Here is a 12,086-nt window from a genome sequence, read left to right on the forward strand (position 1 = left end):
ATATTAACAAATATTTTGATGACCACTTACGTTTCTGATGAATATTTTTATGAATAAATACATTTTATAATTAGTTGTAAGTAGTGTTCTAAGCAGTTGAAAGATAAAATAATTAACAAAAAATTGGTTTTTAATTTTTTTCATGACGTTGCACCAAACCAAAAAAATTGAAAAAATTCCTGAGTACAGAGGGGTATAAAAGACGTATTCTGTCCAAATTTGGTGATTGCATGTTATAAAATAGGCATAAAAAAAAATAATTGTCATTTTGTTTTTTAGTTTAAAAATCGGCCATTAGTCTAGAAATCATGAAAAAAAAATTTTTCCACAGCTTTTACTCGTAAGTATTTAAAAAAAAATCAGCAAAAAAAAATTTTTAATTTTACTATTAAAAAAAAAATAAATACTAAAAAATAGGTTTTTTTTCAATTACTCGGAAACCGTTTAAGATTAATAGCTGAAATTTTCACTGAATTATTTTCATTTGGGTCCAAATTGATCCCTGAAGTACCGACAAAAAATTCAGCGGGGGCCGATTCGACCTGCTTATCCGGCTATGCCCTTTGCGTTCTTCCTGGTGAGATTCAAATTCTTTTTTCGCTATCAATCTAACCTTCCCATTAGCATTATGTAATTCATGTAATATCTAAATGCCACTGAGGATTCATAGTTTCACATTTAATTTACAACAGAATGTTACACACGATGGTTTCACAAAATATAATCATATCGATGAGGAATAAAATATTAATCCAGTACCTGACACCAGCTCTACAAATATCGCTCCATTGACAGAGACTGAAAATTTTGCATCTATATACCTTGAGGATGGTAAAAATATATTTCATTATAAGATCAAATCACCGCTTGAAAGCTTGTCACAAGCTTCAAACATTATTCTTGAAAATGAGATCGTCCACAAACCTTTCCAAAAGTTTAGAAACAAATTTGAAAATCCAGAGATTAAAGTTCTTTCCCATTTATTCAGGTTTATAATAAATTGGTTCTTTTTTTCAGTATTGCTCGAGACATAACACCTCATTATGATTTCTGCCAGGAGACAACGCCAAGTGAACCATTAGAAGGAGTAAGCAATATCAACCAGCGATTGAATGGGTTTGTACAAACATTGAATGGGCTGGTTGACTGATATTTATTTCTTTTATTGTTTCTAACACAAAAAAAAATTCAGGAAATGAAAGTACTTTCAATGATAAAATCCAGTACACTAGAAAGTGCTTGGTGATTTCAAATCGGAATATTTTAAACACCCTAGTGATTACAGAGTTATTATCAAGTACTTGCAGAAACACAATTGAGCAGCTAGAGTGTTAAGGCAAAAGGTTAGACGTCATGAACGTCATGCCTTATCCAAGTTAATTAATTCATGGCTCACCACAAATATCACACCTCCCACCTCCAGAGTTAAAGACAGCTTTTCCTTAATTGAAACAATAAAAACATTGATTATTCCAGACAACTACACTTTAATATCGCTAGATGTACTATCTCTTTTCACCAACGTTCCGACAGACCTTGCTTTGCACGCAATAAACAACCGTTGGGCTTCTCTTGAAAAAAAGATCCCAATTCCTCTTAGTGAAATAGATAAAGCTTTAAAAATATGTTTTGATTCTGCAATATTCAAATTTAACAATGACACGTATGCACAACAATTCGGGTTGCCCATGGGATCCCCTCTCTCTCCAATCTTGTCAGATCTTGTCATGGAAGACTTGGAAAGGTCTTGCATTACCAATCTTGATTTTAATTTACCGTTCTACTTTCGATATGTTGATGATATTCTAACTGCAGTCCCTAAAGAAAAAATAGATTACACACTGAATATCTTCAACCGATATCATCCACGACTTCAATTCACTATTGAAATAGAAGATAATAACGCCATCAATTTCCTAGATTTATTGCTGATACACAACACAATAATATCAAAACAGATTGGTTCCACAAAAAAACCTGGTCTCAAAGATATTTGAATTTTAATTCCCACCACCCGATGTCCTACAAGATAGGCACTATCTTTAACCTTGTTGACCGAGCCATCAAACTTTCAAGTACAGAATTCCACGAAAAAAATCTGTCACTCATATATAATATACTAAGATGGAATGATTATCCTCATGGCCTATTACACAAACATATAAATAAGCGACGCTCACATATCAACAACTTACTTGACAACAATATTGACTCTGCTCCCGCAGACGACAACAATAGACTTACTACTACATTTATTCCCATCCCATATGTATCTGGTCTCTTTGAGTCATTGAACCGTCTATTTACCAAACATAATGTCAAGTTTGTTGGAAAAAATTCAAAAGATTTACAATTAGTCTTTGACACGGGAAAAGATAGGATCCCCAAGGGCAAACGATCCAATGTTGTGTATAAAATACCTTGCAATGATTGCAACTAAGTTTATATCGGACAAACTGGCCGCCACCTAAACACCAGAATCAAAGAACATCAACGCAATGTACATGAGATTGAAGAACGTCACACTGCTCTAACAAAACATAGTATCGATAAACAACATACTTTTAATTACGATAATACAAACATCCTTTGTGAAGAACACAATTATTATAAAAGACTATTACTTGAAATGTGCAACATTGTAGGTCACACCAATTCCGTTAATCTTAGACAAGATGTTGAACATTTAAGCAATATTTACAAACCGCTAATCTCCGCCCACACACCACATATTGTTTAACCTTAACTAGCCACATAAAATTATTGTCCCCATAGCACAGTTTTTCTACATAATTTTTTCACATATTATTTTTTTGTTTTTCTGTATATTTGTTTATATTTGGTTCACCTTCGCTCTGGATCATAATTGTTTCTCCCATCAGTCGTTATTCACCAGTTGACCCTATCGGTTCAACCAAAAATAATTTTGTTAGACATGGAGAACATATTCATAAAGATCCCGGCTCCACTTCTTGGAAATTGTGCAAACTAATTTTACTGCTAAAAAGACCTTCTTTAAAACCTTTCAATACAATGACATATAGACTGTGAAGATACATAGTTTTTTAATCTTTTCAATTAATGACTACCAACTTGTAACTCCTACATGTTAAACAACCAGAGGAGGTGACAACGACTACTGTTACTCAAAGAACATTGTCTCCACAAATTTTAAATTATGAATTAGACTGTATCTTAGTCCGCTTACTATAAAAAAAAAGGTAAATAACACTCTAAGTCTATTTTTTTTCAATTAATCGAAATGTACTCACTAACCGATAATATATAATAGCCCTAAGAGTATTACATCTACAGTATTTAATGTCTGATTGTACTTTTCTTATAAAAAGTTTATGCTGTGCTTGACAGTTAAATAAATAAATCGTTCTGAGGAGGGCCCATATCTGGGCCGAAACGTTAACAAAAAATACGTTTACATAATTGACCGATCACCAAGATTCAATAACAGATAATTAACCGATCACCAAGATTCAATAACAGATTATATACGAGGTCGAGAATTCCTACCCATCATTTTATATTATGAGCCCTCACAAGATTTACAGGATTCTTACGCACAGGGAAAGCCTGGAAAACCGAGAAAACTCAAGGAATTTTTAAAATAAGACTGGAATTTTAAGTCTGCCAAAGAAATAAACTCATTTGTATCCAAAATACTATCGATCTTAAAGAACAAAAAGATTCCACTCAAAATTTTGTTTCTTATACCACTTCATATATTTTATGTATATTACTTAATACTAAACCTTCTTTCATTTTTTTCTTACGGCAAATTGCAGGCTGTTTTTTGTAAATTGATAGTCAGACAGTAAGATAGTTACTAGGTAATATTAAAGGTATTAGTATTAATGTGTAAAAAAATTGTCATTACTAAAAGTAATTAATACTTTTTTCAGATGCAAGTTTTTGGTGCCAGTTTTATGTTTTATTCAAATACTGCACATGAGTACATGAGGACAAAATTAGCTTTACTGCCCGATTCAGAGACAGTCCATAGATGGTTCAGGAACATCAAATTCACGCCAGGCGTCAGTAAGCCTGTGTTACAGAGCATCAAGAAAACCCATCGAAATTTGTATTTCAAAATGATGTGCTATGAGATGCACATCAGCAAACATATCGAAACTGGTGGCAAAGTCACCTATGGATTTGTTGACGTAGGAGCAGGAGGTACGAATGATACCAGCGAGACATCAGCAGCTTTGGTTTATATGATTGTAGCCTTAAATGGGCATTTGAAAGCTCCCATAGCTTTTTATTTTATAAACGGAACGGGAGCTAAAAAAGAGTTCATATTACTACAAATATTTTATGCACTTTGCACAATTGCAACATTGATGTGAAAAGTTTAACTTCTGATGAAACGAGTTTAAATATTTCAATGGCTGAGTATTTAGAAGCCACATTCCTTGATGTAAATTGTCCAGATTTTTGGGAAAAGGCTATATATTTTCTGCATCCGGTAAATAAAAAAAGAAAATATATATATTATGCTATACGCGTGTCATATTATGTTGAAATTGGCAAGAAATTCCCTCGAATCGCGATTAGTATTGAACAGTACAGGCGAAACAATTGAATTGTCACATTATCATGATTTGGTGGACCTGCAAGAAGCGGAGGGTCTGCATTGTGGCACCAAAATTCGAGAGACGTTAATTTTCAAAATGAGAAAGTGAAAGTTAACTTGGCAACTCAAACTTCAAGCTAAAGCACATCAGATGCATTATTGTTCCTGAAGGTAATTTATATTTACCTATATTTGAACAAGCTGGCCATATTGCACAATATTGTAGAAAAATCAATGATATATTTGACTTTCTAAATGTAAAATCTAGCTTTTGCCCTAAATTTGAGGCCCTTCGGTGCATTAGAGCAGATCATTTTGATAGTTGGGGGAAAAAAATGATGGGTGGGTAGAATATATAAAAACATTCAATGTTAATTCTCCAAATAATTATCAATAAGAGAAAACCTTTGAAAGAAAGGAACACCAACGTACCTGAATGTTATCCTATAAATGTAAGATTTATCATGAAAGTTTAAGTAATTTCACAGGTTTTGTAGCTACTTACTAAAATTCTGCAAATTGAATGAAACTAATCATAATACACATGACCTACTTATTGTCATACGTGTCTTTTATTAATGAGCCAAAAATTTTATATATTCTTAGATTTATCTGAATTTTTTCTCAATTTTGAAAACTCCAGTCAAGATCGGTAACTCATCGATAATAAATTCGAGTAAATCAGCATCATAACATTGAATAAACTATACCGAGAAAGTTATTAATGTGGTAATTTTCTGAAAAATCAATGACAAATACGAGGAGAAAAACGATTCAATAATTAATGTTATAATACATGGTTTTTTATTACAGTTCTATAAAAAAAACTTACATGGAAAATAATATTTGGTTTGCTAATATATTAATATTAGGAATGATAAATTAGATAGTACGGTGAACAATGACGTATGTATGATACAGATTTGATGGTATGAGGAGTGTTGATATCGCATAAAACGCGATATTTTTCAAATAGTCTCCAATTACTAAATAACAACTGTAGTTGTTAATATAAGTTTCCTATGTTGAATTTTCATATTTAATCAACTTCCTCCATGCGCGACGCATCCTCGTTGTCACCCTCAACTGGTGTCACTTCCGCTGGAGCCGCTTCCTCTTCTTGTGTTGGTTCTTCCTCGTCAATTCCAAGCCCAAGTTTAATCATGCGGTAAATACGCGCAGCATGGACTTGAGGTTCATCTAAACTGAAACCAGAAGATAACAGGGAAGTTTCAAATAACAAAACAACCAAATCTTTAACTGCTTTGTCATTTTTATCCGCTTCTGCCTTCTGACGTAGGGTTTCAATCACTGAATGGTCAGGATTGATCTCAAGGTGCTTCTTTGCCGCCATATATCCCATCGTCGAAGTATCGCGGAGAGCTTGCGCCTTCATTATTCTCTCCATGTTGGCTGTCCATCCGTACTGTGATGTAACGATACAGCAAGGTGAATCTACGAGTCTGTTCGATACAACGACCTTTTCCACTTTGGTATCCAAAATATTTTTCATGATCTTGCAAAGATTTTCAAATTTGGCTTTGTCATCCTCCCGTTTCTTCTTCTCGGACTCGTCTTCGGGAAGCTCAAGGCCTTCCTTGGTTACGGAAACAAGCTGCTTGCCATCAAATTCCTTCATTTGCTGAACAACGTACTCATCAATTGGCTCAGTCATGTACACAACTTCAAAACCACGCTTCTTTACACGCTCAACAAATGAGCTATTGGAAACTTGTTCCTTGCTCTCTCCAGTGATGTAGTATATGTGCTTCTGGTTCGCTTTCATACGTCCGACGTAGTCCTTGAGAGAACAGACTTCGTCACCAGATGCGGAAGTGTGATAGCGAAGAAGGTCGGCTAGCTTGCTGCGGTTTGTGCTGTCTTCGTGAATTCCAAGCTTAATATTTTTGCTGAATTGCTCGTAGAACTTCTTAAATGACTCCTTGTCCTCAGTCAATTCCTCAAAGAGCTCCAGACATTTCTTCACCAAATTTTTTCGGATAACTTTCAGTATTTTGTTTTGCTGCAACATTTCACGTGAAATGTTTAGTGGCAGATCTTCACTGTCCACAACACCTTTCATGAAATTGAGGTACTCTGGTATCAGCTCCTCACAGTTGTCCATTATGAATACTCGTCGAACATAGAGCTTGATGTTATTCTTTCGTTTCTTGTTTTCAAAAAGATCGAAGGGCATGCGCCTGGGTACGAACAGAAGAGCTCTGAACTCAAGCTGACCTTCAACAGAGAAATGTTTCACAGCGAGATGATCCTCCCAGTCATTTGTCAATGATTTGTAAAATTCGCCGTACTCCTCCTGGCTAATATCATCTGCATTGCGTGTCCAGATCGGCTTCGTCTTGTTTAGCTCTTCGTCCTCTGTATATTTCTCAACAATAGTTTTGGTCTTCTTCGCTGGTTTCTCCTTTTTATCCTCATCTCCGTCTTCCCCTACATCTTCAATCTTAGGCTTTCCATCCTCTTCTTCTTTCTTCTCTTCGCTCTCAGCCTCAGCTTCATCATCACTGAGCTCCTTCTCCCTCTCTTTTTCTACTAATAGTTTTATGGGATAACCGATGAACTGAGAGTGCTTCTTGACAATTTCCTTAATTTTAGTCTCCTCTAAGAATTCAGTCTGATCTTCTTTGATTTGAAGAACAATTTTTGTACCTCGTCCCAAAGGTTCACCTGGGTCGGGTCTAACTGTGAACGATCCTCCAGCGCTAGACTCCCAAAGATACTGCTCGTCATCATTGTGTTTTGAAACTACAGTCACTCTGTCTGCAACTAGATAGGCGGAGTAGAATCCAACACCAAATTGTCCAATCATAGAGATGTCCGCTCCAGCTTGAAGAGCTTCCATAAAGGCCTTAGTTCCGGACTTGGCGATTGTACCAAGATTGTTTACCAGATCTGCCTTAGTCATACCAATACCAGTGTCAATCAGGGTCAGGGTTCCATCATTCTTGTTAGGGATTATTTTGATGTGCAGGTCCTTTCCGGAATCCAAACGCGACGGATCGGTCAACGATTCGTACCTGATCTTGTCCAAAGCATCACTCGAGTTCGAAATCAATTCTCGCAGGAAAATTTCTTTGTTTGAGTAGAATGTGTTGATGATCAATGACATCAACTGGGCTATCTCTGCCTGGAAGGCGAATGTTTCCACTTCGGGAGCTGTCTCCATTTGCTCAGGCATCTGAAAATTGACACAATATTGATTTACTATTGAGTTCTGTTGAACGATAGAAAAATTCAATGCAAACATCTTTGAAAGTGGGATAAAAAAAATATCACTCAGTTTACTTATTATAAGGAATTTTTATAAAAAATTTTTTTATTTCCAAGTAACATTTAAAAAAACATGCTTACGATTCATTTTTCTGGTACTAAATGATCAGTAAAACTTTGTTGAATCAGTGATACAAACACAAAATTCGTGATTTGAATAGAAAAATATAAGCGCATGATATCAATGTTAAAATCTAGGTTTGTACAAACAACTCAAATATATGGCAAATGATCAGGAAATTGTAATTTTCTCAATATCCCGCAACAATGGGTCGGTGTATTTTCCGATTAAGAAAGTATAGAAAAGTGCAGCAGTCATTAGAACGCAAAAGAGGTGTTCAAGCACGTGATAATTTATTTCGACAAAAGTAGAAACGACATAATTTTTTCACGAAAATTTAAATAGAAGACGAAAAAACGTGGCTCCGATAGCGTGGTGACAACAATGATTGAAGGCATGAAAATTGAAATAACAAAAGCGAAAAGCATTTGAATCAAGCAATTCAATACTTCGAGGCTGTAGTGTGGATCATATACTTACGATTGTTTCTGTTCAGAATATAGGAAACGATGACTAGTTAAATGCTTCGTAAAATTGCTTCCTATAAATGTCCGTAATATATCACGACGCACCAGCGTTGATTTCAGCAATGAGACGCGCACGCCGCCTCCTTAACTTATATACTGGCCTGCGCGCCGGAATATTCTCGAAGGTTCTAGATCTTTCTTGACACCAGGGACTTTTGATATCCGGTCAAGGTGGATTCGAGATTTGTTTGCTGCAGAAAAAAGAGAGCGCAGCATAGATAGGGAAAGAACAGTCTGGATTTAAAAATAAAATTGATCTATATGTGAGCCAAATGGTCGCATAAATTTGCGATTTAAATGATAAATATATTCGGACAGTATGATATTTGATGATGTTGTACTTCCGTCATTTGTCGGAGAGAACGTTCCCGAACTCGGAAGCCGGTAAAATTTTCTACCACCTATTATAGAAAAGTACATTGTCACGTTCTCATTTTACAGTTCATTGTAATTTTACATAAAATAACGCAATGGTATAATTGAATCATTATTTGACATACTGTTGTATCTAATAATTGCCGATGATGTATCATTGATTTGCTCGTGCACACATCGGCGCCTACGCAATCGCATACGTGTAGACCAGCATATAAGTGTTAGGTCGATGCTGCACAATGCGCCTTGAGAACTATAGACCAAAATTATAAATACTAATGCAATTTCAATGCCGGATGATTTGATAAGAATTTTACTAATTCGATTCAATTTGATCATATTTACGAGTACTTGGATTCGGATAATGTTGTAAATTTAAAACTGATCACCGTCATGCAGCAGGTATCAAATTACAAACAAAACGCTTGTACTCAATTTGTTTTCCGTATTAGTTATATTTTTTGGTGGTTTTTTTTTTTTCTCGAGGGTGAAAGAAAACTGGAAGGAGCAGGAAAATGTTGAATATTCTATTATCTTCAAATTAAAAGATAACGTTATAAACCATTTTTAAAGAACACTTCGGAAAATATGTATTTAGAAATTATGAAATAACACCATCTCGATCGGTATATCTTTCATTTTTGTACCATCGAATCCCTGTAAATAGTTGTCGACCGAGCGACGTTGCATCCTTGCCTTGATTAGTGGCGTTCTCGCACGGTGAAATTTCAAACCTTCAGCTGTACAAGTTTGAATATATAGTCATATTAATAGTCACAGAATGCAAGAAAGTAAAAAAAATTTATGGAAAAATAATCATCGCGATAGACCTTCTGACAAATAGGTTTAAAAAAATTTTAAAATAGAAAACAATAGTACAATTCGCCGTGACCAATTATCTGGAAACAACTTTAGACGGTAGGCACCTTTTTTCGCTGACGATGCAGTGACAGAATACGTTTTTTCCACTAGCAACTTGTATATGAGGTATTCCATGCCAACTGAGAGGACATTTTCTTTGACCCCCGCTAATTTGCTTCATTATTTTTTATACGATTCTACAACCTAAAAAAAGCACTCACCATTTTTTTCAGATTTTTCGTTCCAACCATTCTTTTTTTAAAAAAATGTTACAAACCCTTTTATGGTCCTAAAAAAAACGCTATTTTTTATTTTTTTACAAAAATTCACATAATTTCTAAGTATACATACAAAATAAGAAAAATTATTCCTCTAAAAAAATATTTAAAAAATACAAAAAATCAATTCTCGACTCCGAACTATGGCTCAAAATGTTTCTTTTGGGACCCAGAAATGATGTGAATTTTTGTAAAAAAATAAAAAATGGCGTTTTTTTTTTAGGACCATAAACGGGTTTGTAACATTTTTTTAAAAAGAATGGTTGGAACGAAAAATCTGAAAAAAAATGGTGAGTGCTTTTTTTAGGTTGTAGAATCGTATAAAAAATAATGAAGCAAATTAGCGGGGTTCAGAGAAAATGTCCTCTCAGTTGGCATGGAATACCTCAAATATACTTTATTCATTCATATAATTACTTCTCCTGAAATAGTAATTTTGGCTTACAATGAATTTTTTCTTCAATAATCGCTAGAAATTCTTCGATTTTTCCCACAATAAATTATAGCCATGTTTATATATTTAAGATCAATCGTTAATAATAGTTTTTATTTTTTAATCACGTTAACCAGAATTTTCCTGTGTTTGACCCCTAAAAGTCACTCATCTGGCTTGTTTGACCAAGTGATTCTATATCGTAGTGGAATAAAAAGCGTTTGAAATTTTTTAATAATCATATAATAAATATTTTATGAAACTAATAATTACAACCGGGTTCTAAAACATGAAAAAAATAAATGATGAGTAGGAATTCTCGACCTCGTATATAATCTATTATTGAATCTTGGTGATCGGTCAATTAAGTAAACGTATTTTTAGTCAACGTTTCGACCCGGATATGGGCCCTCCTCAGAACGATTTATTTATTTAACTGTCAGGAGCAACAAAAAATTTTTATAATAGAAGTACAATCAGACATTAAATATTTTAGATGTAATACTCTTAGGGCTATTATATATTATTGGTTAGTGAGAACATATTGATTAATTGAAAAAAGGTAGGCTTAGAGTGTTATTTACCTTTTTTTAAAGTAAGCGGACTAAGATTCAGTCGAATTCATAATTTACAATTTGTGGAGACAATGTTCTTTGGGTGACGGTAGTCATTGTCACTCTTCTAGTTATTTTACATATAGGAGTTAAGAGTTGGAAGTCATTAATTAAAAAGATTAAAGAACTATGTTTCTTCACAGTCTATATGTCATTGTATTAAAAGGTTTTAAAGAAGGTCTTTTTAGTAAAATTAGTTTGCAAAGTGTCCAAGAAGTGGAGCTAGGCTCTTTATGACTATGTTCCCCATGTCTAACAAAAATTATTATTGGTTGAACCGATTGGGTCAAGAAGGTGAATAGCGACTGACGGGAGAAACAAATATGATCCAGAGTGAAGGTGAACCTAATATAAACAATTATACAGAAAAACAGAAAAATATTTTGTGAAAAAAATTATGTAGAAAAACTGTGCTATGGGGACAATAATTTTATATATCTAGTTAAGGTTAAACAATATGTGGTGTGTGGGCGGAGATTAGCGGTTTGTAAATATTACTCAAATGTTCAACATCTTGTCTAAGATTAACAGAATTGGTGTGTCCTACAATGTTGCACATTTCTAGTAATAGTCTTTTACAATAATTAGGTTCTTCACAAAGGATGTATGTATTGTCGTAGTTAAAAGTATGTTCTTTATTGGTCATATGTTTTGTTAGAGCAGTGTGATGTTCTTCAATCTCAAGTACATTGCGTTGATGTTCTTTGATTCTGGTGTTTAGATGGGGGCCAGTTTGTCCGATGTAAACTTGGTTGCAATCATTGCAAGATATTTTATACACAACATTGGATCGTTTGCCCTTGGGGATCCTATCTTTTCCTGTGTCAAAGACTATTTGTAAATCTTTTGAATTTTTTCCCACAAACTTGATATTATGTTTGGTAAATAGACGGTTCAATGACTCAAAGAGACCAGATACATATGGGATGGGGATATATGTAATAGCAGGTCTATTGTTGTCGTCTGCGGGAGCAGAGTCAATATTGTTGTCAAGTACGTTGTTGATATGGGAGCGTCGCTTATTTATATGTTTGTGTAATAGGCCATGAGGATAA

General features: G+C 34.3%; 1 protein-coding gene and 1 long non-coding RNA gene across 2 annotated transcripts; one reads left to right on the plus strand and one right to left on the minus strand.

Moving 5' to 3' along the window:
- Positions 1-2,594: 2,594 nt before the first annotated feature.
- Positions 2,595-5,863, plus strand: LOC124186344. Its single transcript, XR_006871634.1, has 2 exons — positions 2,595-3,221; positions 3,918-5,863. It is a non-coding gene; the product is annotated as an uncharacterized LOC124186344 (long non-coding RNA).
- Positions 5,373-11,333, minus strand: LOC124186313 (heat shock protein 83). Its single transcript, XM_046577901.1, has 3 exons — positions 11,002-11,333; positions 8,424-8,661; positions 5,373-7,790 (listed from the first exon to the last, which is right to left on the minus strand). Exon 3 carries the CDS (start codon positions 7,788-7,790, stop codon positions 5,631-5,633), a length of 2,160 nt encoding a protein of 719 aa, XP_046433857.1. The 5' UTR covers positions 8,424-8,661; positions 11,002-11,333; the 3' UTR covers positions 5,373-5,630.
- Between the last annotated feature and the right edge of the window lie 753 nt (positions 11,334-12,086).

The sequence above is a fragment of the Neodiprion fabricii genome, chromosome 7 (genome assembly GCF_021155785.1).
Source record: "Neodiprion fabricii isolate iyNeoFabr1 chromosome 7, iyNeoFabr1.1, whole genome shotgun sequence".
Lineage (NCBI taxonomy): Eukaryota > Metazoa > Arthropoda > Insecta > Hymenoptera > Diprionidae > Neodiprion > Neodiprion fabricii.

Coding starts and splice junctions, on each gene's coding strand:
- LOC124186313 (XM_046577901.1), bottom strand. CDS start 7,790: ATGCCTGAGCAAATGGAGACAGCTCCCGAAGTGGAAACATTCGCCTTC.